The 27,783-nt window shown below is 38.8% G+C and overlaps 2 protein-coding genes across 2 annotated transcripts; one reads left to right on the forward strand and one right to left on the reverse strand.

Moving 5' to 3' along the window:
• Positions 1 to 107: 107 nt before the first annotated feature.
• Positions 108 to 17,002, forward strand: PSMG2 (Proteasome assembly chaperone 2). Its single transcript, XM_051218161.1, has 4 exons — positions 108 to 151; positions 2,432 to 2,593; positions 4,570 to 13,430; positions 13,466 to 17,002. The coding sequence occupies exons 1-3, from the start codon at positions 134 to 136 to the stop codon at positions 4,966 to 4,968; spliced, it is 579 nt and encodes a 192-aa protein (XP_051074015.1). The 5' UTR covers positions 108 to 133; the 3' UTR covers positions 4,969 to 13,430; positions 13,466 to 17,002.
• Positions 12,738 to 14,424, reverse strand: FLAD1_1 (FAD1 flavin adenine dinucleotide synthetase; the record flags this gene model as incomplete). Its single annotated transcript, XM_012945816.3, has 2 exons — positions 12,738 to 12,815; positions 14,041 to 14,424. Coding segments are annotated over 2 exons (462 nt in total), but the record flags the coding sequence as incomplete, so codon positions are not given.
• Positions 17,003 to 27,783: the final 10,781 nt, after the last annotated feature.

Genomic DNA, 27,783 nt, shown 5'->3' on the forward strand with positions numbered 1-27,783 from the left:
CAATGTAGCCCAACTTGGATGTGATCTTTTAATCTATAACTTAGGTTGTGATGTTATTTGTAGTTTAAATTTTGAGTACTGCCCATCCGTAGTCGGTATCAATCCTTACCGATTGCCTGGAGATGTTCATGATATGATGACAACTTCACAGGTATATATATATTTTTTCTGAGTGTTATATGATATATACAAGTTTTACGGTAATCTTTATGTAATAAATTCATAGTTGATCTAACTTCAACTATTCTGCGTCATAATGAACACAGTTTATAAGATTTCAAGCTGACTAAGCAGCTCAAACCTTGAACTGTTAGGAGGAATCAGTGAATAATTTGTCCTTCAAGATCTGCGTCTGGGTACTCAAAGATCATTCTTGATCATGGAAAGGTATAACTTTTTATGTTCCTTATACAACTGAAGGGCAAAACAAGTTAGTTAATAATAGCGAGACTGATCACCCTCATGACCTACTCAGCTCATGTGAACCTCGAGCCTCCCTTCGAAGGACTCTGTGGAAGGTGTCTTTAACATTGCATCTGGTTAATATCTCCACAATCTACTGATTTTAGCTACAAAAATATCCGTACAGGTCTTCTGTGTCAACTTGTATTTCCAAAATGAATACACTTTTAAGTTTAGTATTTAAACTTCGTAGTGGTCTGTTATGTTTAGAGGGATCATGAGCGACATGAATCGTAGTGATTATTCCCCCTGAATCCTTCTGTACTGCACAGACTGCAAACTTGAAGCTTCCATGCGAGCTAAGTGCAGTTCATTTTTTTGGTTCGCATACATTTTTGATTACCCTTTTTTGAGCACATTACAAGAGGATGATAGGTTAATGATAAATGATCCAAGAACCGTTTTGCAAATGAGGTCCTAAATAAACAATAAGAAAGGTTTTAAATTATCCCGAAGTTAGTCTATAAAGAAAATCCAAGATAGTATTCAATTTTGCTGCAGAATCCCAATGGGAAGAAGCAGGTATTTTTGAAGTAAAAAGTGTGGTACTTGAGTCATCCCGAAAGTACGTGACCGATACAGTTCCACTACTATTCACCATTATCACCCTTCATTTGCTGCTACTGAAAGGACAGTTTCTATTGGTATAGTCACATAACCTATTTAAGTTTTTGTAATGAAACAAAATATCATTTGGATCTAGCGTCTCTCTCAAGTTCTAAAATCATCTCCATGTAATAGATTCTAAGGGCCTGTAGTGATAGGCAAATCTTTAAACAATGGGAGCATAATCCTTAGGATTTCACTCTGTGGTACTTCACTCGTCATTGAAAACTAGTTAGATATGGCAAAGCAAACTCTGACAGCTAACGATCTCCCCTATAAGTAATCTGAAAGTTACTAAGCACCCGATAGTTGCTGCTAATCCCGGTTTCAGGTGAGCGATTCGATAATTAACTTTATTGAATATCTCCATAAAAATTAGTAAGGTCATGTGCATAGGTTGAATGTACTCCAATGAGATGGTACATCTATTCTAAACAGTTAACAGGCCTGTATCACGTGATCTATGTAAGAGAATTCCATGTTGTGGTTAAAAAACTTTACAGTTATTGAATAGATAGTTGCTTATGGGTTCGTGAATTCTCCCATGACTTACTCCGAAAGGCTAAGAAATTAGTTCACAATTGGAAGTTCCTATCTTGCTGTTTACGTCACAGTCAAATAAGAATACTAGTTCTCATTCAGTCGTTTTATTAGCATCACCTGCTTTTTGTCAATTATTATTCCGAAACAAACTATATTTAAGGTGTTCAGTTAATAAGGTTGGTCACTACTTTTGTAATGGACGGCCTATATAGACGATACACACAACACCCCACGTGTGTTGTTGACTTCTTAATGATCACAGTTTCACCTTAGTTTGTTTAACAATATAAAGCATCCTATCCTAAACTTTTGGGAATTTCACATCCTGTTTTAATCTAGCCCATGTTACAAAAACTAATATGACAGATCCATAATTAATTAATTTCAAAGTTTTTGAGACATATTACTAATGCGTATATCTTTATTTTTCCAAGATATGGTTTTTCTTAAGATCTTATATGTTCGTACCCCTTTAGAAATGTTCTAAATTATTTTCAAAGCGAAGAGTGTAATCTTTGAAGAATGAGAACTTTCACCATTAAATAATCTATGGCTACTCCACTAGTGCATCCATTTCGTTTTTATATATCGAGACTTTTCTAGGTCGTGAAATTCATCACACCAATGTTATATTTTCCCGGAAAATGACGACTCATGGGTCGTACATCAATTTAGGCTCCCGCTCATTTGTACCCTTACCATAGCAAGGATCAGTAAAGAATTCTTCAATTTACGTAAACACCTTAAAACTTTGCGTTTGCGATTCCTTAATCTGGATAGTTTACCACAAATGAAAACTATTTGTTCTTCTCTTTTGAAGATTTATGCTAATCCCGAACTTCAGCTAGCTGTGTTACAAATTCGAGCCCCTCCCTTCACCGGTTCCAAACGAAAGCATGTCAAGGAGCTTGTGACCTTCCTGAAATCTATGAAGTTTAAAACTGTGGTTTTACTTTCAAGTAGCTTTGCGACTATTCTTAAAGTAAGTTGACTATTTTCTATCTAAATCCTATCAATTACTGAACATTCTTGACAGTTGGTGTTTACTCGTATTTAAAAACGTAAGCTAGAAACTTATTAAGGTAGCGTGATATGGTTTTCCTCGTGTTTTCGAGTAAATGACTAATATATTAAACCAACTGTTATGTGCGTTGACCCCAACAGTCTTTATTTGAGCATTTCAATCACACACTAGCCCCGTACACGCAGTCAGGCATTTGCATACATCCCAAAAATTGACGCTATCCCTGAAGACAGTTTTTATGGGTACATGCTAAACTACACTATGATATCTGCAAACTTCAGGTTAATAAGGTTTCTCTAAATCTAGTGAATTGCCATACATTCAAAGGAAGAAAGTGTTGTTTCTGAGATCATTTTGAGCACAAAATCTGATAATATTACCGAACATGAACATCGCTGATAGTTACTTAGTACAATCATTTCATGTGAACATTCGTCGTAACTTCCAATTCGAATAATGGTATTCACATAAAGGGCTTTTGATAACTTATAGTGTTCTTTCTATGCTCCTTTCAACAACAGTCTCTATTACAACCTCAGCCTGCAGGTTCAAGTGTCATTTTCACACGTATGATTACAATTAGATGTCGATATTCCTTTCTACACACCACAACTTGAGGGGAAAACAGCCAGTATGATACATCAGTTTTATAACATGCTTGATCTTCCCGGTTTCCTGTTCACAAATTCTTAAGCGTGACAGCAGTAAAAGTCGACATATGGTGATTCTTCAACCGAAGGGTAAATTATCTGGTTTTTCCACATCAATGTGTGTCTACGATATCAACTGCTACATTGAGCGTACAGTCACACAACTAAGTCGAGTCAGTGAACACCTTTCGGGGTTAATTAAAGAGTTTGATGAAGATAACGTACATCTTCCTGTTACAGTAGGTCGATAGCAGTCATGTAGAAGATAAAAACAAATCATTTAAAGTAGTTAATCGTATATCCACTACCTTTCCTTATTAGATTTGATCTTGTCTCTTACACTTGACAGAAGCTACGGGGATCCGAACTAACAACCTGTGTATTTATGAAGACTTTTCCATGCCCTTATCTCTTCCCTCACCTTTTGTTAAATGAACACTTCATTGTCTAATTATCTAAACACTACGTAATTTTATAGTTAGTAGTAAATACTATTTTAATATCATTGACCTACTTCCTACTATAGAACACTGACTGAACCCTTTCCTATCCGTATCACAACTAGTACACCAGTTATCACAAACAATTTGTACTTTTTACCTACTGTTTATTTTCGTAATCCATTCCAATGTTATCGCTGACTCATAAACTGCCTTGATTAGTTTGTGAATTTCATATGTCCATACAAATATTCTTATACATTATATTGAAGCCCGACAATTAAAAGGAATATTGTTCGCTTATATACATTCTAATTCGCAATACAATAATTTCTACTATATTTTTAGTCACACAAAATTAAGCAACAGACATGTGATGAATGGGATAAGAAGGGCACACATATATACTATACGCTCATATAAAGGCAGTCAAGATTGACAAGCGAATAATTATCAAGGTCAAAATGTGACCCAAGTAGAATGAGTAGATTGGCCTGTCCGAAAGCTAGAATAAGGTATATGGGCTTAAAATAATAACTGGCACTACAATTTTAATGATAAAAGTTGCTATCTTGAAGAGTTTACTTCTCTGTAGTTATCTGATAAAAACACGCTCAACCAAAATAATTAATAAACGGTGGGCACCATCCTTCCAGAAAACTGGGACTACTCCATCTCAGCGCATCTCTTCCCCTTGCTTCAGTTACTTTTAGCTTCAATAAGAATTATTTTTATAAAATGACTATCTGTAATCCTTTTTTTACAACAGATTTAACACAATCACCCATAATTCTATAGTCCTGTATGCCACTCATCTATTTCACTTCTCCCGTTCGTTTTACAGGATGAGGAGCTAAACTCAGCACCACTGCAGTATGCTTTGTCGTCGTCATTCTGCGCTTCTGATCGTAAACGCTTTGATGAACTGGATTGGTATCCCCTTAAGACGTACAGTGACCACCTAGACTGTCAATTATCTGTTGTTTATTATTTACCTGGGTGTGGAATTGCAAGTTATTTATTTGAAGAATTACTCAAACATGAAGAGATATCTGCTTGTCTGTTAAATCTTTTCACATCTGAAGGCGATAACAGTGGCGATGCACTTTATGTTGTGCAGCATTTGAATAAGTGGTTACAATTCAAAGCACAACACGGAGTTAAAGACACAAGTTTCCAATGGTCTCTCCCCCCTTCTTGGAGCTATTTGTTTGGAACTGATCCTGTTGATGAATTGTATTAGACTTTTATTAAATATTTACAAAAGATTAGTTTTCTAGCATTTCAGGTTTTCTGACGAATGAAACTTTTCGCTAAGAATTTTTATGAATTCATGAGTTCGTAGATTTAAGTTGTTCATCAAATGAAAAAGCTAAGCAATGACGGTAAATATGCTAAGAATTCGGATCTATAATTTCGAAGTTCAGAATTATTATGAAGGCCTAATTTCATTCACTAACACTCAGTATACAGGTTTATTTGTATTTAGTAACAAGTACAACTTGTGTGTGACTTTTATAATCAGTTTTACCTTCTCAATTACTTAGAAAATTTATTGTACATAACCCTAGTTTTCCTGCAGCAGGATAATTCGGAAAACATGGTGATATTGTTGTTTAATTTTGTGACGTCCATAGATTATAGGCATCAACGAGTGACGTGTTTGTTTGAATAACCAGAGAGAAGTCTGTTTAGCGGTTCCACTAATTTAAGCATTCTTGAATCAGAGTATCATTATCTATCAAGTAAATATATGTTGAAAATTCCCATTTTGCCATTTGGTTAATAAAGAAGAAACGAATTGAGCGAAATTTCTTTTTAATTAGCTTTTCATCATGGCTCTACACTAATATATATATGATTTACAATAATGATATAATACTCATCGAGTGGATACGTCATGTAATAATTACATAATGACATTAAAATTAACATTGAGTAATTGGGAGAAAGAGGATTATTAATATTCAAAGTAATTATTAAATCAAGAAGTTGCTACGTTTCGTAATATATGAAAAGAGAAGGAACAGAATTTTATAATGGATGGTCAATAGAATAGTAGTTACGTAAGAATCAAAAGATGAATGTTGAGGAAATATAAAGTTCGAAAATAACAAAAACAAAATTTTCCAGTTTTTCAAAGGAAATATCCGCTTAAAAGCACAATTAGCCATTGACCAATTTATTATCGCTATATAGACGATACTTTCATGGTATTAGAAAAAGAACATGATAAGGACAATCTACTTAATATATTTAATAACGTTCATCGATCATTTAATTTTACATCAGAAGATGAACAGAACAATAGCATATCATGTTCAACTAACTGGAAGAGCAGACGGAACTTTAAGATGAGGTTTATACAGAAAGTCTGCAACAGGACAGTACACTCATTTCTACAGTGCAGTTCCAATCAGATACAAAAGGAACTTAATAAAGATCATGACTCATCGTGCCAGAATTATTTGCTCGGAAGACACCATTGAAGATGAATTGGTTAATATTCGAAACTTACTTAGTACGAATGGGTACCCTAGGAAATCCATCGACAAACACATGATGGAGATGAAAACAAGAACAAAGATACCTACCGTCCCTAAGAAAGTACTGTTCATAAATGACACCACTAAAGAAATCGTGACTCAGAAACTAAGAAGAGCTGTACAAAAAACACTTAATGCAGCCAGATTAAATGTTATCTTCTACAACCACCTCAAAATAAGAACGGCCAATAAAGACAGACTGCCTGAATTCGCCAACTCCATGTGCATCTATCGGTCCAACTGCTCCTATGGAGCCAGTTATATAGGGCGTACAATTCGGCAAGTTCGTTATCGTATTACAGAACGTCATCCGCCGTGATTAAACAAATGACAGGTAAAAGTGATTCTCCCTCACTTGGTCGACACGGGTCATCAAGTTGAATTGAATAGAGCTTTTAAGGTTAACTACAATATCCCATCAAATTTGCTGCATGGTTTACGAGTGCACCTTTCGCATATTGCGGAAGCCATCGCAATCCATGTTCACGAACCTGACCTTTGCATTCAAAAGAGATTTGTACAACCAATTTTGTTGCCTTGGCCATCGGTATAAGATTTCCTTCAGCAGAACTATTTTTCATAAATCTTCCACTCGTTTTTTCTCTTTAAAATTTGTTTTTGTTACTTTTGAACTTTATATTTCCTCAACATTCATCTTTTGATTCTTACGTAACTACTATTCTATTGACCATCCATTATAAAATTCTGTTCCTTCTCTTTTCATATATTACGAAACGTAGCAACTTCTTGATTTAATAATTACTTTGAATATTAATAATCCTCTTTCTCCCAATTACTCAATGTTAATTTTAATGTCATTATGTAATTATTACATGACGTATCCACTCGATGAGTATTATATCATTATTGTAAATCATATATATATTAGTGTAGAGCCATGATGAAAAGCTAATTAAAAAGAAATTTCGCTCAATTCGTTCCTTCTTTGAGTACATGTTTTCGTACTATTTTTTACTCAAAATTATCGCTATAAATGATCACTTAGAATTATATGATTGTATACAGTCTAAACTTACTTAATCATTAAACACGAATATTGACCCAAGTGGGCACCAAAATAAATGTGCAACACAAATGAAAGAATGAATTTATGAAGGAAGTATGGTCAAATAAATTGAAGGAAACTAGAATTATATTTTAAATCATCAGCAGAGAAGGGTTGATAAGTTCGTTAAGTTTAACAATACTATCTATATTGAAAGTCAAATGCTTTCTACAGTCTCGTTAGATAGCTCCACGTTATCCAGTTGTATCACCATTTACTATACGGATCGTTGGATTGAAATTAGAACATGCGTGCATCTCCCAGTAGATCCAAAATTTGAACTCAGGTTTTACCAGCCGATCAGTGTGAGCAGGCTTCACAGATTGATTGGCTTAGCTTTTGCATACACCTGTATATTAATGGGTTACATTATACGACTAACTGAAATAAATTCAATAAATAAAGTTTGTTACAAGAAAGTTTAGTATTTAACCGTTATTGATTAATAACCGGATCAAATTATCCAAGTGTAAATGCAATTGGTACAATCACAGAATATTTAATAAACGATGTTTACAAGACAACATTATCCCTAAATCTCTTGTTATAAAACCTCCAGAACGGTCCTGGAGATCTATCCAGACTTCGCAACACGCGTCTCGAATATTCTTACGAGAACGCATTCACAAATGCACACATTTACTAGAAAAATATCGTGAACGAATCAAAAACCTTGATGATTTAATGAAGCTTTTAATCCCGACCGAATTACAAACCACGATATCCAACCTGTTTATAGAAAGAGAACGCCACTATTTAAATTCATCGAAACACCGACAAATTAAAAAACTCGAAAACATCAGAGAAAAGAAGAAAGATAAGAAAACATCAACAATAAAATACAATTCGAATGATCTAAGAAGAACTGTTCATAATCCCTCTAACAGAAACTTAAACAGTCACGAAATCACTCTACTAGAGAAGGGATTAAATTTCAATTTACACAGAAAACCACTTAGCTCTCTTGAAATTGCTCCAATTATAGAACCAATGATCGCACAACTACCTGAAAAAGAGTCGCATTTACTACGTCAAAAGACATCCCATATTCTGACTAAACAAAAACACATTACACCAAACATTTCAAAAGAAGAATTGAAGGCTCTGCATTCACTTAAAAAAGACAAAATGATTATCATCACAAAAGCCGAAAAAGACAACACAACAGTAATCATGAATAAAAGATTATATTAATAAAGCTCTTGAACATCTCTCAACAGGACCTTATGAAAAGATCAATCCAAAAACTTCTCTAACAATTAAGAATAAAGTCAAATTAGAAACAAATCAACTTCTGAACGAGCTAAAACCAGTCATTGGGGTCTCGCTTTGGTTTGCATTGCATCCCAAATCATGTAATGTCTCACGGTTTTATGGCTTACCAAAAATTCATAAACCAGATATTCCTCTAGGACCGATAGTAGACTTCACAAACACCCCAACATATGCATTATCAAAATATTTAAGCATTATATTAAAACCACTACAACTCAACTTACATAATATAATTAAAGACACATATGACTTTAAATCAAAATTATCCGGATTAATCATCGAGAAGAATGAAATCATGGTAAGCTTTGATGTCGTTTCTTTATACACAAGTGTTCCCATTGATAAATGCTTAGAATTCATTAGTGGTTTACTTGAGAACGACAATATTCTTCCTGACAGATGTCCGTTGTATACATCAGTTTTAGTCGGTCAAGTGAATTACGAATTAAGACTCTATGATTATGCAAACGAATTGTACACTAGCACATCGCGACAGAACTTTCCAGGCAGATCCCAAAGTAGTAACAGTATCAGTGGTAGTAGGAAACATGTAGAAAAAAGGGAAACAGTGTGATTTTGGAACTCAAAATATGAAAAAAGACAGGGAATGCTTCTGTAACAATGTGATCGATTATGAGCCTTGTCATTTAACGTCTCCAAGCACGTTACGATGGTCGTGTGGACCACAATTACGTGTTCTGCCCCCACTCACATGGCTTAGTCCAATTTTCAACGACTTTATAGTGTTGTCATCCGGGAATACTAACTGATATCACGTGTTGTATTGTTCAGTCAGAATTTGGACTATGGTTTTATCGATCTAGCTTCTACTATTCCATTTATAGCTTACTATCCTATACTCGACCAACTGGACTTTTGACCTGCACTGTTAACTTTGAGCCGACGTAAGATAAACTCACATTCTTCCGCTATACTCAAGTTTTTCTGTTTTTCTAGTCTTTATTCCTAGAGAAAGGTTAGCAGCCAGTTTCTATTATTATCAGTTTATTCATGACTCAAAAATAATGGAATGATGTGGAGTAAAATCTTGACGACATATCAACATTATTAAGAAATTACAATATCGGTACGACTATCCCGTTGGTGGAGGACAAGTGAGCAATAGGTTTGTAATAAATTAACAGTAAATTAGGAGTTACAATATATAATAACGATTTATGCATCGTGAAAAAGGTTACAAGCAAGAGAATACAATCATTTGGGCATTTAACAAACAAAAAAATCTAAAACAGTTTCGAAAGTTTAACTTTTCCAGTACTCGCTCGGTTATAACATAGATTTGTGCAGCATTTATGTTTGGCCATCCCTAAACTTCTTCCAGTTTGCCCCTACACCTGTTGAGCTGAAAGTGGCTGGCCATACATAATGCACATACCAACCATCTGTCGAGAAAAATTCACTGCCACATCAGTCGGTTCACTACCATATATCTAACCTGAACATTACTCAGTCGTTTCAACATATATGAGCGGTACTTTGAAGCAACCTATGAATGAATAATAGTGTCCTATGAATATCAGTCAGCTACAACGTAGGACCAGGCACATATATAAATCGGTTCAAGTTGCCACACCTCATTAGCGCAACAAGATGATCATCGAATTCATAGTAGTTATTTCAATGATAGTAATATATAAAAGATTGTGTATAAGGACATAATCAGTCAGTCAGCAAAACTTCGTACGTACGTACATCAGCTCAAGTTGCCATACCACATTAGCACAGAGATACAATTGTCGATTCAAATCCCATAGTGGTAGAAGTAGTAAGAGTATGAGTAGTAATCGGAAAGACTAAGGTTTGAAGATGTTATTCAAAGAGTATAATCCAGTGAAGTAAATTTGAGAAGAGAAAAAGGATATGAAGACAAAGGTAAAAAGCAATTTCAGTCTCCCGATTTAAGGGAAAACAAAAAGTGTATACACTTACACCATCGTGATCGGTTCTGAGCCATGTCACATAGTCTCCAACCATTGGTTACGATAGGAGCTTACGAGTATCTTCTACTTTTAATGGCCACGTTTAGCAGCCGTAAATTAGAACAGAACGAACTGCTGCGCAATATACTTGTCCCTTAATTGATAGACGAATATCTCTCTTTCGCTATAGGTGACGTAATTAAGCAAAAGCCGAATGAGCTTTTTGAATCCGAGCAGAAATTTCGTCAGCACATTAGGGCTGACCAGAGTCCCAAGATAAGTGAAGTTGTCAATGCGTTCGACTACTTCATTCCCTATCCTTAGTTCAGGTGTTGACGCAGACCAGTCCTGCAGTAACAACTTGAATTTAAAGGGTGAGAAGCGCAACCCAAACATCTTGGTATTGTTGCTCAATGTCGTCTATTCTTGGTGGATATCTTTCACAACCATTAAGTAGAACATAACGAACTGTCGAGCAGTAAATTCATAGTTGACTTGGCAGATGGACATCCCGTCCACACCACAAGTGGTAGGTTGAGAAACGCATTTGCGATATTGTCAGATGCCGACTAATCAGAGCTTATGTGACTTTCAAAGTAAGTAAAGTGGTCGACACACTCAACTACTTCACTCACCATCATTAGTTCAGGCGCTGATGCATACCAGACTCGGAGCAACTTTTGCATTTGTGATACAGTTTAGCCGAGTGATAGCTACTCACAAGATTGAACTGATGATGTATCCGTCCCCGATTAAAGTGATATCAAAAGACGAGAGTAATCCGGTAGAATAGCTTCTTTAAAAACATGCTCGTATACACAATGTTAACAGGATAATAATCACGCACAAATGTATTACGCGATTAAAGATAGTCCGTTTTAGAGGTCTCTCACACTCCAATCAACTACGGCGGGGGTGTTGTCTACGCAATTGAGAGGATGAAGGGTCCACCTAGGAGAAGTAGAAAACCCTGATTCCGAACCAATAGTGCACATGGGCTCCAGGATTCTGAATGAACAAATGGCATATGAGCCTATTGTTGGTCATCGGCAACTATGGGATTGTATCTCCCAACGTTACCCCGCTGCCTTGTGGACTAGACATCCAGGTCAAGGGCTCGGGGAGTGGCTCTAAGAAAACCACCTGCTTCGGTTTTGGCATCCGAGCAGTATCACAGCACTCACACAAATCGAATGATTTCTGTGGTACATATACATTTGGTGCCTTCTTGTACCAATGTTCATGTGTTTAAATAAATCAATAAAATAAATAGCTATACTGATCATTATGTTCATAGCAAACCTCTTTAATCCCGTATGAATTAATAAGTTGGATATCACGCAATTCACTACCGTTATTCGTAGTTTGAGTAAATAAAATAGTTCTAGACTTTCGGACTAGTTTATTGACCAAGAACTACCATTTAAGAAGTGATTCGTACTGAGTCATTTGGGTGAAAGGATTATTGTTTAAGGAAATCGTTAAAAGCAAATATGGGAATTCATTAATTATTCTTTGGTTAATTAGTTTCTAGTTTTGCTAGTAACTATTTACTGAAGTTATTTTATAGTACAGACTACCAAAAAATCGTATACTGAGATAAAACAGCCGTTTAATGATTTCGGGTTTTCAGTGTTATTAACTACTACTGGTCCGTGATATAATTTTGAAAAACGTAACAATCTAGACAAGATATCTTATACTAATAACTCCTTATTCATCAGCAGCTTTTTGTTGGTAGGTAGTTACTAAGATCACCATCCAGCTCAGAGAACAAAACTCCATCAAGATCACCTAAAGCTAGTCACTGAAAGACAGTCGTAAACATTTTAGTAGAGATGCAATCGTCAAGACAGTTGAATATCATCACTAGTGTGCAACGCGAATAGGGTATATTATTAGCTAAGGTATTCAAGGACATCACGGTGTATGTGGAACAAATAAATAGGACAAGGATACAGAACAGAAAATCGTTGAGATATACGTGAGAAGTCCAAGTGTTTGAACTTGATTTAAAAAAACAAGCTAAAGGGAATTACATGCACTATTTAGGAAATTATCTGCTAGGTCTTAAAAAAATTTGGAGTGGTCCGAAAACAAGAATAATGAGTTCTCACAAACGAAACAAACAAACATATGGCAACGATATATTCTTACGACTTGAGCACTAACTGATGGCCTGGTCTTAAACACCAACAGTTTTTCTTAGCGCAGTACGTTCTCTGACATCCAATGATTTTTCAGGGTTAAACATTACAATGACCTAGAAACGACAAATTGAGTTTTAGAGAAATCATGCTAAATACCGGTTGGATGAAAGTTAGCTTATATAAATGAGCAGAACTGCCCACTTATTATGAAGGAAAAGCTCGTTAAAATGCGTAATCTTCCAGAGGGTTATGTTTTCGGGATGGGGAACCCACTGTTAGATATATTGGTAGATGCTGATGATTATATGTATGAAAGATACGAACTACAAAAAGACAACGCCATACTGGCTGAGGAAAAACATATGGAGATTTACGAAGAAATTCAGAAAAGAAAAGATGCGAAATATGTTGCCGGAGGAGCCACATTGAACACAGTCAAAATGATCCAGTGGATACTTCAAAAACCATTTGTGTGTTCGTACGTCGGATGCATAGGTTCTGATCTACCAGGGAAATATATTAAGAATGATTGTCGGGGATTGGATGTACTGACAGATTTCCAGATCACAACGAAACCGTTGAAAACCGGAAAAGTAGCAATCCTTATAAGTGAAAATCTACGTAGCATGGTCACCTATTTGGGAGCAGCGTGTGATCTTTCATTGGCCCACATTGAACAACCACATGTTTGGAGTCTTGTGGAAAAAGCACAAGTGTATTATATCGCAGTAAGTCTAAACTGTGTTATCTAGTTATTTTCAAGGGTTTCGTAATAAATACCTGTTATGAAGGTATGCTGAAAGTAGCCAAACATTCTTTGGAGAACGGAAAGTTGTTCTGTTTCAATCTCAGTGCTGCTTTCCTACCTCAGTTTAACACTAAAGAAGTAAATGAAATGATATCCTACTCAGGAGTGGTAATTGGGAATGAGTCTGAAGCCGCGGCGTTTGGAGATGCTCACAGTCTTACTGATAAAACCATTCATGCAGCAGCCAGGTATATAGCTGACTTACCATTTGTTGATGGAAAAAAGCGTAAACGATTGGTCATTGTAACACAAGGGAAAGATCCCATAATATATACGGATTCTACTGACCCTACCGTTCATCAATATGTTGTAGAGCAGTTGAAAGACGAAGAAATGGTAGATACAAATGGAGCTGGTGATTCCTTTGCCGCCGGATTTATTGCAGATTATATACGTGGTAAGCCAATGATCACGTCGCTGCAGTCCGGTGTGAGAGCTGCAGCTTATATTATACGTAGATCTGGCTTTTCCTTAGGTTCGAGAGAGTCTAGTGCGTTCAAAATAAATTTATAAAACAGAACCAAACTTACCTTAATTATCTCTAGTCCCATATTAAATAAGCATGGAACTCCTGGTAAAATGAAGATATTTTTCACTTTGACAATAGGATAAGAGCTTTCACTATCCATCTGGATTCCCATTGCATATAGTAATTCAGATGACTCCGGTATTTTGGCAAGTTTGGTTATGGGGTCTGAAGAGGAAATCATATTCGGTTCTGATAGTCTCCTGAGGGTTTGTAAGAACTTTGGATGAATGATAATCTTTTCATTTAGTGCCTTTGCAACACCTTCATATGTCACATCATCGTGAGTAGAACCTATACCCCCCGATGTTATTACGTAGTCGTAACGGTTCATATAGTTGCGAACTTCCTCTGCGATAGCATCTGAGTCATCGGGAATAACAGAAATCTACATTAGGGTGTTATCTGTGCACTTAAGTTACCTTCCGAAGTCGTACACCAAAAAGCGGGGCAGTGAGGCATACTTGTCGTGAATTGGAATCTTTCGCTTTTCCATTCAGTATTTCGTCACCGATAACTGAAAGTAGTTGTGGTTAAGGGAGATCTGTGAATAAACTAATCACTTGCAACAAATATTTTCTAGGTGTGACAAAGTCTCAAGTCCGGTGGCAGACACTATCTAAGAAGAATGTACAGTTTCTTGATGTGGGTTCGTGTAGCTCGTGAAATATGTGTCATCGGGATAATGCGTGCCTAGCGTTCCATAGTTAGAGCGAATCTGTGTACATAACAATGGGAAACCTTAAGTTTCACGAGATATGAACCTGTGTCGATCAATATACTGTAGGAACACGCTAGTTCGACTATTGGGAGGATTGTATATCTGAGTAGCTAGGTACATTTTGAGGACATGTGGTAAGTTTCGGATTTCCGAAGTCAAATCGAGCATGCTAAAATATTTGGTCACTGATGTAACTATATTAGGAAACTAGGTAGTCAATAGGAGAAACAGCTCTAAACAGTGCAATAGCTCGGCATATAATTCATACCGAGCATACTACCAATATTCCACAATCCTTTCAAATCGTTAGCAGAAAAAAACACGTAGGGTCTCTCCGGTTTTCCGAAGCACCAACAATAAAAAAATTAAAACCTGACTTGTTTATCCACAATGAGATAATAATCAACTTATTTCTACCATGGTAAAATATTTCTTTTATGATCATCATTTTATTAGCGTTTATTTTGTTATGTGGTCTTCGCTAAACTAACTCTTATTTTATGTAAACTAAAATTATCCGTTTATTCGTGTGGTCTTTATTCACTTAATGCTCCTGTGTAAACTTCAAATCCTGTTCAATTATTACATAATCTGCCTTATTAACTTCTAATTCCTGTAATTATATTTAAACCCTTCAACACCTGAAATTATCGCAGTCTTATCTGTCTCCGGACCTCATTTAATTACTGCTCATTCCCTCCCCGAATGATTTTGAATTCCATCTTCCAATGAACTCACACCTGTCATTGTACAGACATATATATAGTATTGGCAATACTTGTCATTTTAATTCTTTCCGTCATCAAAGTCTAATGTTTCCCATTATATCATACCTTAATGCCAACTTTTACTACATATATGGTTGTAAGCAGCTGATGCTAAACCACAAAATATAATGAATTCATATTCTGCCTCAATCGTTGTTTTAGCTTTATTCAAACTAGTGAAGAACATTAGGGCTGGTAAGCGGAAATATGTAGGAGACCTGAGAACGACAGCAGGAAAGTTTGCAAAAGAAGGAATTATATAAGAACTACATGATACTATTAAAAAGCCAGTGGAGAAAGAAAAGCAGTACACAGACCTCCCTACAGATATTGCTTCACCAACAGCAAGAGATATTAGCAAGGCAACCATATAAACCAGTAATGCCAAAGTACCATAACCAGAGAGCATACCAGGTGAAACCACTAAGGAGTACCTGAGATAGTCACCGCCATACGGAACTCCTATGAGCCTTCATTGGAAAGTCGTGTATGGAGGACAGCTCACTGACGCATTCTCAGTGTACACTTGTTTTAGACAAGACTGCCTACTCTCACCTGTTCTCTTTGTGCTAGTTGCTGACTAGAATATGAAGACCTCCACAGTTCATGATAAGCACGGAATACAATGAGGACTGAAGGCGTAGCTGAGTGATTTTAATTCTGCAGATGAATCGGTCTTCCTGTCCTATACACGGCGGTAAACAAGAACGAATACAGCTAGTGTAGAAGATTTCGCAGAAATAAGCCTCAATATTAACAAGGAAAGAATCACAAACCTAAAGTATGACACAGAGTAGCATGTTAGCTCAACCTATGTCGGTTTTCTTGACGAAGTGGGGATTATTGTCTCTGTGTAGTAGTGCTACTGAGTAGCAATTGGAAAGGAAATCTCGAGACAAAGTCCCTTGGAGGTTCACAGCTAGCGACGTATGTAGGCAAATACCTCTTGAGATGAATAACAGGGTTACGCTATAAGTAGAAAAAACCACTGGAGTGAGGAGGAACGTTACGACACTACTATTTAGGACCATGTTAGCGCTAATCTGTTGTCTGCATTATGCTCAGTGGGTGAGACTGTAATTTGTGAACAGCCTGTGAGCGATGTTAAAATGATCTTGGGGAAACTCGGTCACTTGCTAAGGTCACACGAGGGTTATACATTAGTGGCGAAACATGACTGCGATCTCCAGCTAGATAGGTTTATTGCTCAAATATAAGGTTATTATTACGAAATGACATCAGCAATAATGCCAAAATTATATATAAGCAAACAGATAAGTGAAATTCGTGCAACAATCCAACGACCAACTCAAATCTCGTAAGTCATAGTTCCACTGTGCAACACTAAGCGGATAGAGTCGCTTTCAGTTACTGAAAAGGTTAGAACATCTTTGGACCGTACAATTAGATACCTATGAGACCGAGGGATTTGGGAGATATCATTTTTAGCGCGCAAGACATAGTAGTCACACACCGCGCTATGACCTTCAGCTGGACAACAGACCCACATTGGAGAAGACCGAAGGCCCGGAGGCCTGTGTTAATCCTGCTAATTGTGTTGTCTCAGCTGATCTGACTTTCTTTTGAAGGAGTCAACAGATGGGGCTTCAGTCACGTGTTAAATGGTTCAAATGGTTGTGGACGGAATAGAAGAAGCTTTCGCTTAACAGGCTTCCGTGTCTAATAGCAGGGGATCACCAAATCCTTCGGGCAGGAACCTAGGTATGTTAACAATAAAACAGGAAAAGAAATTAATAAATCGTAGTGTGATACTATCCTTAGTCCCTAAGAATAGATCAAGTTGCCTCTCAAAGGACTCCTGGGAAGTCGCTTGGATTAGCTCGACCGGAAGCGAATTCCAGCATTTGACAACTCTTAAGGAGTAGAAGTTGTGTCTACAGCCAGTTCTGCTATGTTGTGTCTCCAGTTTTTGGTGTTGCCTCTTAGTTTAGTGTTGGAACTAAGCTTAAGTAGGTGTTTGAGAGGATGTCCAGAAGTGCTAAGGATACTATAAGCCATCAGAAGGTCACCTCTAAGACGTCTATACTCTAATTGGTAAAGGTTAAGTGAATGGAGGTGCTCTTCGTAAGGTTTAAATTTGAGTTCTCGAACTGATTTCGTGGATACGCTCCAGGTTGTCCTTATCCTTTTGGAGTGAGGGGGGAGGTACTATGTTTCCGTACTCGAAATGGGGACGGATGAAAATATTGAAGATTTTATGGAAAGTTCTTCCGTCAAACTGGCCAAAAATGCGCTTCAATGTTACCAGTGCAAGGTTTGCTCGGAAGGCATTTTTGTGGCAGTTAGCGTAAGACTTTAAATCGTAGGGCACCAAGATTCCTAAATCTTTTTCGACTTGGAATACTACTAGAGAGGAGTTACCTAAGTTATAACTGTAGTCTGCGACATGTCGCAGATGGACTACTTTACACTTCGAAGTGTTAAAAATAAGTCCGTTATCGTCTGCACAACTTTGAAGTCGAGTCAGATCCTCCTGAAGTGCCTGTATATCGTCTTGGTTGCGTATCTCTCTCCAAAGTTTCACGTCGTCGGCAAAAAGTAATGAGTCTGACGTTACCTGTTGAGGAAGATCATTTATGTAGATCAAGAAGAGAAGACGTCCTAGTACTGAGCCCTGGAGGACCTCACTAGGACATTCCATAGCCTGAGATAAAGTGAAATTAACCCTGACCTTAAAATGTTGATTTTTCAGGTATGAAGTAAGCCAATCGATTAGAGGCGGTCTGATACCCAATCATTTGAGCTTATTGATAAGACATGTATGGTTAACCTTATCAAAAGCTTTTGAGAAATCTAGGTAGATGATATCAGCCTTCCCCTTGTGGTCGAGGATGCTTGTCCATCTGTCCACCGCAGTCAGCAGGCTTGTAATACAAGAGTAACCCCTCCTGAAACCGTGCTGTTGGGGTGAGAAGAAATTTAAGGACAGCAAATAGTCATTTATACCATCGCATATCAGGGACTCCATGATTTTTGAGGGTATGGAGAGAAGAGCCACCGGTCAGTAACTTGAAGGTTCGCTGAGTCGACCTCCTTTGAAAATTGGTGTGATGTGAGCCAGCCTCCAATTTTCCGGTAGTTTTCCTCGACTTAGCGAGTGTGAGAACATTACGCTAAGCGGCGTTGCCAAGATTGAGGCTGCTTCCCTCAGTATGGCGGAATGGACCATGTCCAGGCCAGGAGAAGTGTCTAATCTTAAGTGCTGTAGTCTCCGGAACACCAAGTCAGCGCTTAGGTCCACTTCGGAAAATCCTGTGGAATCGCAGATGAAACTGTCATCAGTAAAGTTAATGTCGGTCGGTTGAAATGTCTGAGAGTAATGTTCAGCCAGAAGGTTAGCGGCGTCGCCATCGTTGTTGGTCGGGCCGTTAAGACCTACCAGTTGAGAAACTCCTGTTTTGGCTTGACGAAGAGAGGCTGCATAACGGAATAAGCTTCTAGGGTTAGAGGCGAATTTGTCCATAAGCTTTGTTTGGTACTGAAGCCTGTCTTCTCTTATAGCCTTCGTGCATATGTTCCTGATATGTTTATATTGCCTATACGCTCCGTCGTTATCAGTTCGTTTGTATTCCGCCCAACAGTGTCTTTTGCGGCTTAGCAGGCGAAGAGTACGGTTCTTGATTATTGTAGGTGGCTTGCAGCTTTCGGGAACCGTTTGAGGAACTGAATGGTTTGTAGCACGTAGGAGCGTGTGCAGTGAGAAGTCCCAATGACCGTCCACATCGAGTTGGGGGTGAACATCCCAAACTACCTGTTTTAGATAGTCGTGTAGAGCTGGCACATTCAACCGTTTAAAATTCCAACGTAAGTTATTGGTAGGGTGTCTTAGCTTAGTTTTGCTGACAAAACTGAAGACTATGACGGCATGATCGCTTTTACCCAGAGGGGCCAAGATTGAGAGGTTGTCAACTAGGAATTCTTCATTTGTGAATACACAGTCTAAGCGCGATGGTTTCTGACTGTTTCTCCAACGAGTTGCCGACCTCACATTTTTGAACAATCCCAAGTCATCGATGAGGTTGAAGAACCGAGCTTCAATTGAGTTGTCGTCTCCAGTATACGTGTGTTCCGCGAAGTTGACTCTAGGGAGATTAAATTCCCTTAGAATCAGGATGTGTGTGAAACCGAGACGAGTAGAGCGGGATAGTCCTTCCAGCATACGACTATCGTACTCGATGTCGGCAGTTGGCTTCCTGTAAATGACTCCGACTAGACACCTCGAAGTACTAGACAATCTTACAGAGCTCCATATAGATTCCTCAAGATTGTTAAACTCGAGGTTATGAACTTGGTGCACCTCCAAGCAAGAACGTATGTAAACAGCTACTCCGCCCACAATTCCTGATTTTCTGTCATTGCTGGACAAAGACATCAAAGGTAATGCTAACTCATGGTCCGAGAATCGAGAAGATATCCAGGTTTCAGATATTCCTATCAGATGGGCCTCATTAGCATTGTTAAGTTCACGTACTCCATCCAATTTGTTTGGTAGACTCGCGGCGTTCATGTATAAGTAGTTTATGCTTTCAATTTGGAATGCGTGAGCTTCGTCCTGTTTGTCTGTATGAGCCGTACGTAAAAGGACAGGTAACCCACCTATATGAGGTTTGCCGAGGTGGTAGACCCTGTCCTTTACACGTTTTTTATCGTCCAGACAGTCCACAAGTGGAATGGTCAGCTCCAACTTGCCTTTGTGTTTGGTCCTAGCTTCGTATGGCCTATCCGGGTGCATTAATAATAATAATAATAATAATAATAATAATAATAATATGGCTTCCAGGTGGCAGTCGACGTCTGTTGGCACAAAATGCTTCCAGAGTTGCGGCCGCCATATGGGAAGATGGGAAGGTATCTTCATTAGACGGGGACTAGAATCACCATCCTTCTTGGCTAGTCTCGTCACATGCTGAGTCAGTATGTGTTTGAGCCTCAAGGACTGTTCGATGAATTTCCATTCCCTGATGTCAGTTTTTGATTGAGTAGGGTCCTTATTTTCCGGTATACCTTGCACGATTATATTCCTCCCGCAGAAAAACTGATCGTGAGATTCTTTGGGGATGTTCCGGATGAGATAGCGCTCAGAATACGGTATGTCAGGCAGTATTCTTACATTCCCATCCGATTTCAGTAAATGACTCGCTAGTAAGACATCCTCAACGTCGGTAGCATTTATAAGTGTTACACGAAGTAGCCTCGGGTGATTTTGATGTTTAGATTCCTTTCCCCGAGTGAGCCGTGTGACTGTCAAAGGCTCTATTCTTGGAAGTTCAAGTTTCTTGTTCAATTCTCCCCAGAGCATCCTATCATTTTTGTCCTGCAAACTGAGAGGAAGGTCAGGGTTGCCTTTGAAGTTCATGACTATGAGAGAGTCATCACGAACCGTTATTGTCGTCCCAGGTTTTCCGGTGCGTTCAGGTTAAGCACCTTGTTGTTTGGAGGTTGAAGCACGTTTATGAATCCTTGGCTCTTTGATGACCGTACGGACATTCTTGGGGGTAGACCGTGCGAATAGATCACCAGTTGACTTCCGTTCAACAGCTGGGATGTTCAACTTAGACTGTGACGTCTGGTCCTTTTTAGCTCTTTTAACATGGGTCCAATCACCTAGTTTTCGGGAACCACTGTCGCGTTCAAGGACCTTGAGCTGTGAGGCCCGAGTTTGCTGAGGGAGTCGAGTACCGTCATCGTAATCATGGTGCTGAGTTTCAGCGTGTCATCATTAATGCTGTTGCATGCTCCGTCGTTGGTAGACCTATCGACATCCCTGTTCTCGTATTCAATACGCTCTCTTGTTTATCTACCCATTTTTTGACTGTCTTCCCAAGTTTGCCGACAACTTGCTCTGCAGACCTGTCAGTAGGACAATGATATTACTCAGTCAGTTAGTCAGCTACAACGTAGGACCACGCACATATGTGCATCGGTCCAGGTTGCCATACCTCATTAACACAACAAAATGGACACCGGATTCATAATACTTAATTCAGAGGTGGTAATATATAAAAGAAAGATTGCAATAAGGATATAGTACAGGAAGAAAGAATTAGTTCGTAGAAAAAAGATATGAAGTGATTTTAATCTCTTATTTTAAGGGAAGATAGAGTGTGTATACACCGACGCCACTGTGATCGATTCTGAGCCATGTCACCAAAAAGTCTCTAACCATCGGTAACGGTAGTCACGCGGACCCCAACCAAGTAGTCTGCATCTACCAACATGGCTCAGACTAGAAGTTAGTGACTTCAAGCACTGATGCCACGTTTTGGTTTGGCCACCCCTAACCTTCTTCCAACCATTCCCAACACCGGTTAGCATTGCACGTCGTGGTAATCGGTATTCAGGCATACGTAACACGTGGCCCAACCATCTCAGTCGATGAAGATTCACAACCTCATCAACTGATTTACCACCATTCTCTAATACCTTGCGTCTAACCTCACTATTACTTACCCGGTGATCCCAGCAGACACCAGCACTATTTCTAAGGCATCTGTGGTCAAATACTAGTAGCTTACGAGTGTCTTCTACTCTTAATGGCCATGTTTCGCTACCGTAAATTAAAACAGAACGGACTGCCGCGCAGTATACTCGTCCTTTTATTGATAGACGGATATCTCGCCTTCGCCATAGGTGACGTAAGTTAGCAAAAGCCAAGTGAGCTTATATTACTCAGCAAGACTACAGCATCCGCGCTGTATGTAACACATTCCCACTTATGACCCGACTTGCTGAGTCTGTTGTAAGCAGTTGCTGTGAGAACTGTGCACGCTTCGTGGAACCAACCTTTGCAGTTGTCTCACTGCATGCCAGATGTAACAGCAAAACGGCATCCAGGTCGTTTGCATAAATTTTTCATGACTGTATTGACGTAAACTGTGTTGTAGATGCTAGCAAGAGCCTAAGACCGTAAAAAATACACTGAAAAGCACAATAAAAAGGGACAAAAATGGATAAAACGGATGAGATAAACTGAACTAGTCTTTAAGTGAAAAAATAAAAAAAACCGAATGGTAAGCTGAAGCGAAACCACAGTTAACTATAAAACTGGGTGAAACTCAAAAACAAGAAATCTACCGAACGTAGAGCTCAGGAGAGATTCTTCTGGTCAGAAATGGTACTTTTATTGCATAAGATTAGAGCAAAAGTTTCACAGATGCAAATCGCGTTATGGAAAAACTTCCCGTTATGGTAACCTATGCTTATTAACGATGATCCAAGGTTAGTTTCAGTTTCAGTTTCGTAAGGACAGGAGGCTTGGTAGCTTGTGTTAGTCCTGGCAATGGTGATCCCTCAGTTGATACAACTTTCTTTCGAAAGGGTCGACCGATGGAGCCTCAATCACATGCTGAGGTAATGAATTCCACGCGTTGATGATTCGATGTGAAAGTCGATAGTCAGCTGACAAGTAATTTGTTCTAGACTTGTGAACATTTTTGGAGTGTCTTCGTAAATTCTCTGTTTTGGAAGTCAAGAAAATGAGGGCATATCAGGTGCAGATTTATCACTAAGCAATTTGAAAACTATGATCAAGTCGCCTCTAGTTCTACGATATGACAACGGGAATAGGTTTAGCTTGACCAGTCGAGCATCATAAGGAAGCTTCGCTATTCCGGGAATCGGCTTAGTTTCTGTTTTCTGAACCTTTTCCAAAAGCTCACTCTTTTTTAAGCAGGGGCTAGCCGCTTGTATGCAGTACTCAAGTTTAGGACGCACGAACACAGCCTACAAATTCAAAGAAGTTTTAGCGTCGACACGGCTAAAAGCCCTAGGTATTGACCATAAGGTTCTAAAGCCTTTGGCGGCTATCGCACGGCAGTGTGCAGTAGTCTTTTGGTCTTGGCTAACGATGACTCCCAAGTCATTATGTGTCTGGACAACATATGGCTCAGTGTTATTCATGGTGTATGTATCCGTACCTTGATGACCGATATGCATCACAACACACTTGGAAGTATTTATCGGCAACTGCCAGGTTTGAGACCATTCAGATCATTTCTTCAGGTCATTTTGGAGTTCTAAGCTACCACCCTTACATCGTATCGTTCTCCGTATTTTGACATCGTCAGCATATAGCAAGAGCGATGATGATGGGAGATGAGGAAGGTCATTTACATACAAGAGGAATAGCACTGGCCCCAAAACTGTACCCTGGGGCACCCCACTAAACACAGTTTCTCAGCTAGATAACTTTGAGTTCACCCGTCAAAAGTTTTGCTGAAATCAATATGGGCTACGTCTACTGGTAACTTTTGGTCCTTAAGAGCGCATCAGCTTTCACGAGCGACTAATAAGTTAGTGAGACAAGTTTCTTCTGTAGCCCGTTTTCTAAACGGTATCCAGCAGGAAACGCCTAGAAGCCGCAGTCGCAAGGCTCGATCGGTTTCTAGCGGGAAACATAACCTGACCTCCCAAATCGTCGACAACCCTCCGGAATCCCACAGTATGTTTGACGCAACCGTGGTTGCTTCTCCTAGCAGCGTTGACGAGTGGGAAGGAAGAAACAACATAGCGATATAAAAGGGAATCCTGCTGCCATAAAGTTAGCCGGGAAATCGAAGGCTGATCACAGTGACAGATCAGTTATTTTTCATAGAATGAAGGAGAGTGAAAGCTCTGAACCAAAAACTCGATTTCGGCATGACATTGTGCTGATAAAACAACTACTTAATCAACTCATGCCTCAAAATATCCCCGGAGTCACCTTACTAAAGGTGTACAGACTAGGTAGTCTAGCGAACTTGAAGCCTAATCAATACAGAATATAGTCAGCTGACAAGTAATTTGTTTTGAGTGTGAATATTTTTAGAGTGTCCTCGCAAATTCTCTGTTATGGAAGAGACAAAAAGTAAGAGTATATCAAATGCAAATTAATCGCTAAGTAACTTAAAAACGTTCATCATATCACCTCTAGTTGCGGCGCGAACTTTGAAAGTGGTAACATTTTTTTCACGTGGTTTAGGAATTCTTCGACTTGCTCTTTTGTAGGGTGTATTATGCTGTGATTATCATCCTGTCCTGTACATCGGGAACATCTCACCTCGAAACATAAGAAAAGAAACGTATTTTTATTCGACGGACAATTACCAGTTCGTATTGTACCTATTGCGGACTTAAGTCGTAAATAGGTCTGCAATTTATTATATACTCACAGTCTCTAATCCTAGTATTAACCAGGTTAATACTTAATAACAACTAATACTCAGATATATTTAATTTAACGAGCACTATGCTCACTTTTTTTTCATATCATGTTTAATAACTCCAGTAAAAGAGGAATTTCACCAACTTCTAAGCCAAATAAAAGGTCCAAATCTGTAACCCCTACAACTGACGACTCAGTGCTTGACAATGTCGAACCTTTAACTACTGAAAAATATGTGTATTGTACACAAATGTCTCTATCGTCACCAGATTCTCCATGTCGCAGCCCCTCTATCTTTACGTGCAGTATGCCAACAGTAAGACTGGTTGACATACAAGACACTATACCTACGTGCATTGAAAAGTCAGCACAGTCTACTAGACAGTATGTGCTACCAAGGCCTAAGTCTAAAATTTCAAAAACTAAATAGTCCAATGGTCCACCTCATACACACCAAAATACTGATAGATATAGTAATGACATCCGACAGCTACAAAACTCTCTATCCGAAATTAACGGCAAACTTGAGCAATTAGCACCCCTCACTCATATATGGGGCCTTGATACAGACAGAAATCTTGAGCAACTCACTAAAGCTGAGTGTATTTTTGAGTTTGTGGCTGAAGAAGTGACGAAGAGAGTAATGTCCTCCTTCAATGCAGTTGTGTATAACCTCCCCGACCGCACACACCCATCTAAGTCAAGAGATATTTGCCTTAGAGCATGCGGTATGCCTAACGTTAACTGCAAAGTCATCCGCCTTAGAAAAAAGTCAGACAGATCAACTTGCCCCCTCTTGTTTATGTTTGGCTGTTGTAACGATGCTAAGCAGTTTATTGATTTGAGCAAAAACATTAGCTCACTAATTCCATACAAAAATACAAAAGTCACTCCAGACCTTACGCCCTGTCAACGTCGTGTAAGAAGACGCGAAGCGATAGAATTGAATGGGAGTGTTACAGTTAATAATCAGCCAGAGACAGTTTGCAACACAGCAAATAGTTTAAAACACACGAACAATAAGCATGACACCACTCCACATACGGCTGATCACTCTGTTGATCTAGATGAGTCTACAGATCAGAAACCTTTGGATAAGATACGGACCCCAACTGACACCAAAAACCATAACGACATGACTAATCCCAGCTGTTCATTCAGTAATGTACTAAAATGTGAGTCGTGTAACAACACACGTGCAACTAAACCTATACACTTGAAAATTTGTCCTCCTAAAGACATTCCACAAGTAGACTTGAATGAACGTAAGTTCATCTCACAAAGACAACGAAAGAATCCCGCTCTGAAAATAAAGGGTGGGAAGACAAAACTCATGATACCGAATAGGGAAACACGTAAGATTGAACCCAACTACTCTATAGGTATCCCAAAAACAGTGAACAGGTTCTCCCCGCTGCTATCGTATAACTTGCCTTCAACACCTCCAAGTTGCAAAAAGGGTGGTGGGCTTCAACGTAGCAAGCCTTCTTACACGCAGACTAACGAAAACTACCAGAGAACTGGCCACCCAAATCACCCCCTGAAGCCTAACACCATAAATAAGAACGGTAATAATGGGCTTCTCACTCCACACCCTACCTACATTCCCCAGGATCGCAACTGTAATTACTCTCAAAAAGAAAACTTCTCATACCCTTTAGTACCGACCCATCACATAACAACGGCTCCCATGTATAACAACAGTCGCAACTCCTCCCAGTTACGCGTAGCAGACCCCTCTCGCGCTAACGTAAATAGCCATAACAGGGGCTATGAGTCTAATCATCAAGACTATTTTGTAAATAACCATACACTTCACAGTAGGCCTGTACAAGATTTTTTTGGAATAAGACCCCTAGTGACACCTCTGTTGAAGCATATAGCCCAGGTTATTTCAAACCACATGCAAACCATAAATTTGTTTCCTCCGTACAGTTTCCATCACAGAGTACTCCCACCCTTTCCTCCTGGGTAAACTCCCCAATCAACTTCACCAGCTCATTTGATACATCTCCCAATAAGTTTAACTATCAAAATACCGAGCTAATGAAGAACATCCAATCCCTCACATCAAACTCATCTTACACTCGCGAGGGTTACGATGACTTTATCCGAAATACCCTCACCCATTTTAACTTAGTAGGCCACTTGCTTAATATATGTCTTATCAACGCTCGATCGATCTGCAACAAAAAGACGGATTTAGCCCTGTTTGTATCCATATATCAACCATCAGTTATTATGATATCTGAAGCATGGACTAACAGTAATATTTCCGACCGAAGCATATCTCTAGATAACTATTCCCTATATAGAAGCGATAGATTGAATGGACGAGGCGGAGGATGCCTTATTTACGCTCACTCTAGCCTGAACTCACTGCTATGTGATATGCCTGAACTAAACAAACTGAAGGATTCGGTGTGGATTGTATTAAAGCCGTTGAATTCCGTTACCTTACTGCTCGGCTGTGTTTATCGTCAACCTAACGCATCAATAGATGAAATAGCAGTATTATCGGAGGTATTCACACTAGCATCATCCCTCTCATTCACAGGCAAGCTCATTTGTGGTGACTTCAATATGCCCGAAATTTCTTGGCTGCCAGTCAAAGCGCCGAGACGTTATGAATCATTTATTGAATGTCTAGAGCTTGGACAATGGACTCAGTATGTCCATAGCCCTACCAGACATCAAAACATCTTAGACTTAGTCTTTACCAGTGGCCTCATCCCCAATACTTTGTATATTGGAAAAAAGTTCCCAGGTAGTGATCATAACATTGTCATATGCAGTCTTAATGTAAAAGCCACAACCGATAGAAGTAAAACCGCAATACTTCGTAGAAACTTTCGCAAGGTTGATTGGAATAACTTCCACAATTACCTAAGAAGCACTGATTGGAGAACTTTCTTTACCTCAAGCAATACCGACACATTAACCAATATATTTTATCACAACATCAAAAGTATCATCAACAACATCGCACCTTTAGAATACTGTAAACCTATGTTCTCCAAAGATCTCTATATACCGGTCAGTACAAGAAGACGTCTTCAAAGACATTGTACTCGATTCCACAACTTAAATGACTTT

This window comes from Schistosoma haematobium, chromosome 1, assembly GCF_000699445.3.
Source record: "Schistosoma haematobium chromosome 1, whole genome shotgun sequence".
In the NCBI taxonomy this organism is placed as follows: domain Eukaryota; kingdom Metazoa; phylum Platyhelminthes; class Trematoda; order Strigeidida; family Schistosomatidae; genus Schistosoma; species Schistosoma haematobium.

Excerpts from the sequence above, each read along its gene's own strand:
- PSMG2 (XM_051218161.1), top strand. Across the intron at positions 2,594-4,569 it reads GCTTTGCGACTATTCTTAAA|GATGAGGAGCTAAACTCAGC; the intron begins GTAAGTTGACTA and ends TTCGTTTTACAG.